At 41.4% G+C, this 2,398-nt stretch overlaps 1 protein-coding gene across 1 annotated transcript; it reads right to left on the bottom strand.

Moving 5' to 3' along the window:
• Positions 1-5: 5 nt before the first annotated feature.
• On the bottom strand, positions 6-745 carry LOC108354217 (uncharacterized; the record flags this gene model as incomplete). Its single annotated transcript, XM_017605408.1, has 2 exons — positions 735-745; positions 6-354 (listed from the first exon to the last, which is right to left on the bottom strand). Coding segments are annotated over exons 1-2 (360 nt in total), but the record flags the coding sequence as incomplete, so codon positions are not given.
• Positions 746-2,398: the final 1,653 nt, after the last annotated feature.

Below are 2,398 nucleotides of genomic sequence, written 5' to 3'. Positions count from 1 at the left end.
GCATGTAATGTCTTCATTAACGTCATCCAATTTTGTATTTCTTTTGGTGCATTCAAGCAATAGATCACATTTATGCGCAATGGACAGCAATAATTCGTCCAGTACCACCATTTCCTAAACAGTCCACTATCTAATTGCGCCGCATGTTCAACATTCATATTAGTCATGTCCAAGATCTGGCAAATTCCCACAATGGCGGCATTGTCATTTTCTAGGGCTATCAATTCCATAACCATCGAATCGTATGCCATTATTTCACGCATGTGATAGCGCTTAGGACAACAGTCGCCCATACGCGATATCATTATGGCAGCATGATCGCTGCATCTGGGAAATTCCGGGAAATACTGTATTCTGCAAAAATGAAATAAGAATTAGAATACATTTTACACATTAAGAATATATTCATATATTAGAAGAGAAACGTTTCCCCCGGTAAGTTATTGCCGACACACATATGTATGTATACATGTACACAAAGAAATGTGAACGTAAATTGCAAAAATTGTCCGACTTTGCTGTAAAGAGTGAAGCTCCTGATTTGACGCCATGTGGTACATTTAGGCATTAATTAGTCTCTACTATTCATTATCCCCCATTAACCTGAAGGGTGATACATACATGCGAAATTAGGTGGTTCTTTAACTAAAATATTTACAGTAAGAGGTACGTCTCTGGATCGGGTGATCTCACTACTAGTGTGAATGATAGCTTCCCCCAGACTTCTTCAATACCTCGAAGGCATTGGCGCTGACTGTAAATCGCGTCACTTAGGCCGATCATTTTTAATACGCAGTATAAAAAAAAGTTCCTGAAAAAGTGACCAACATTAAGAAGGTGGTCAGAGCCCAACAGCTTGCACCGTGCTCGTAATGGGTGTAATGAGAAGTACACCATCCACTACTGAATTTTATTCATTTATTTATTTATTTCCAAAGGCCTCTAGGGGATATCATGCTAAGGATCTCAGGATATTTTGGAGAAAATGTTTAACTTGCTTATATGAAACGGGATTCCTCGTGATTGTCTTTCGAGAGCTCAACATGGCTGTTGCAAAGGACAGTCCTTATATAACGCCCTAAAAACATTAGTCAAATGAATAGAGAAAGCCTTCACTAATAAAGATTTTGTGAGAGGAATACGGCATCGAGGGGGCCTGAAATAATGTTAGTTCTGTGGCAGTAGTCAATTCTTTTAGTAAACTGCTCATTTGTAGCTTACTGCGCTTGAAAACTGTCGTAGCACACAATAAAGAGTAAATAGGGGCACTCTGCAAGGTGGGGCCCTTCCACTCCAGCTATGGATTGTGATTGTAAAGGTCGTCGGGTGATTGCCTATGCAGATTACGTGGCACATATCGTTAGGGGAAGATTTTCGAATAAACTTTTTCATCGGACTCAATGATACCTGTCCTCCACCACAACCACATTAAGACAGAACTGGTAGTGTTAACTAGGAAGAATAAGACCACGATGGGCCTCTTCGCTACTTCTTCGGTGTCCAGCTGCAGCTCTTTGACAGCGTCGGCCAAGTATCTGGTCCTGGATAGGAAGCCGCTAGAAAGTGATCGATTGTCTTATACTAATGTAGGGGAGCTCTCGCCCAAAGTAATTTATTGGCTATTTGAATCCATAGTTAAGCCCATTTTGTTTTACGGAGCCCCTGGCTGGTGGAGTTCACTAGAGAATACACACTAGCTAGGTAAACAGCTGGGGCGCCTGGCATCGATTACCTTATATTGGAGTGATTGCCTGGTGAAAGATAGCAGCGACTTTTCCACGGATGAATCAAAACTTGGCGGTAGTGTTGGTGGAGCTGTCTTCTGCCGTGAGCTCTCCATCAAAACTATGTTCAATGTTTTTCAGGCGGAAATAGCTGACATTAAGAAAGCGGTGGAATTCTGCTGAAGAATGTGACGGCAGTTTGGAAAGGAACTTCTACTTTTATAACCAGTCGGCTTTCAGGGCCATAAACGCTATGGTAATGCACTTTAAACTGGTCATGAAATATATGACCTCCCTCTCAACCACGCCAAAATATTCTCTCATAAGACACCTCTGTCCTTCTCTGGTTCACTCTTAGATGGCTGGACTCATGCCACCTCATTGTGCGCTAGGTGAAAACTAGGATAAAGGCGCATGGCAAGATCCTTCTGGCCTAGGGATTATTATCTAGCCTATTTTAGCGTAATTGGTATTAGGTTAAGAATCTTACCTGATCCTCTTGATGGAATCATGTCAACACGAAATTACCTCAGAACTATTTATTAAAACGGCCAGCCTTCGCGAGGCGAATGTGGACACAGCCCTATGAAGATCGCTTATTCTTTAATTTGATGGTACGCTATGTAGCCTTGTACCTTAAAATTAAGCAATAAGCGGTTTTTTTTAATTAATAA

This window comes from Rhagoletis zephyria, unplaced genomic scaffold (genome assembly GCF_001687245.7).
Source record: "Rhagoletis zephyria isolate East Lansing unplaced genomic scaffold, Rhagoletis_zephyria_1.1 Rzeph_scaffold_34179, whole genome shotgun sequence".
Lineage (NCBI taxonomy): Eukaryota > Metazoa > Arthropoda > Insecta > Diptera > Tephritidae > Rhagoletis > Rhagoletis zephyria.
The sequence above is the reverse complement of the archived record's forward strand: the minus strand, read 5'-3'. Positions and strand labels throughout refer to the sequence as shown.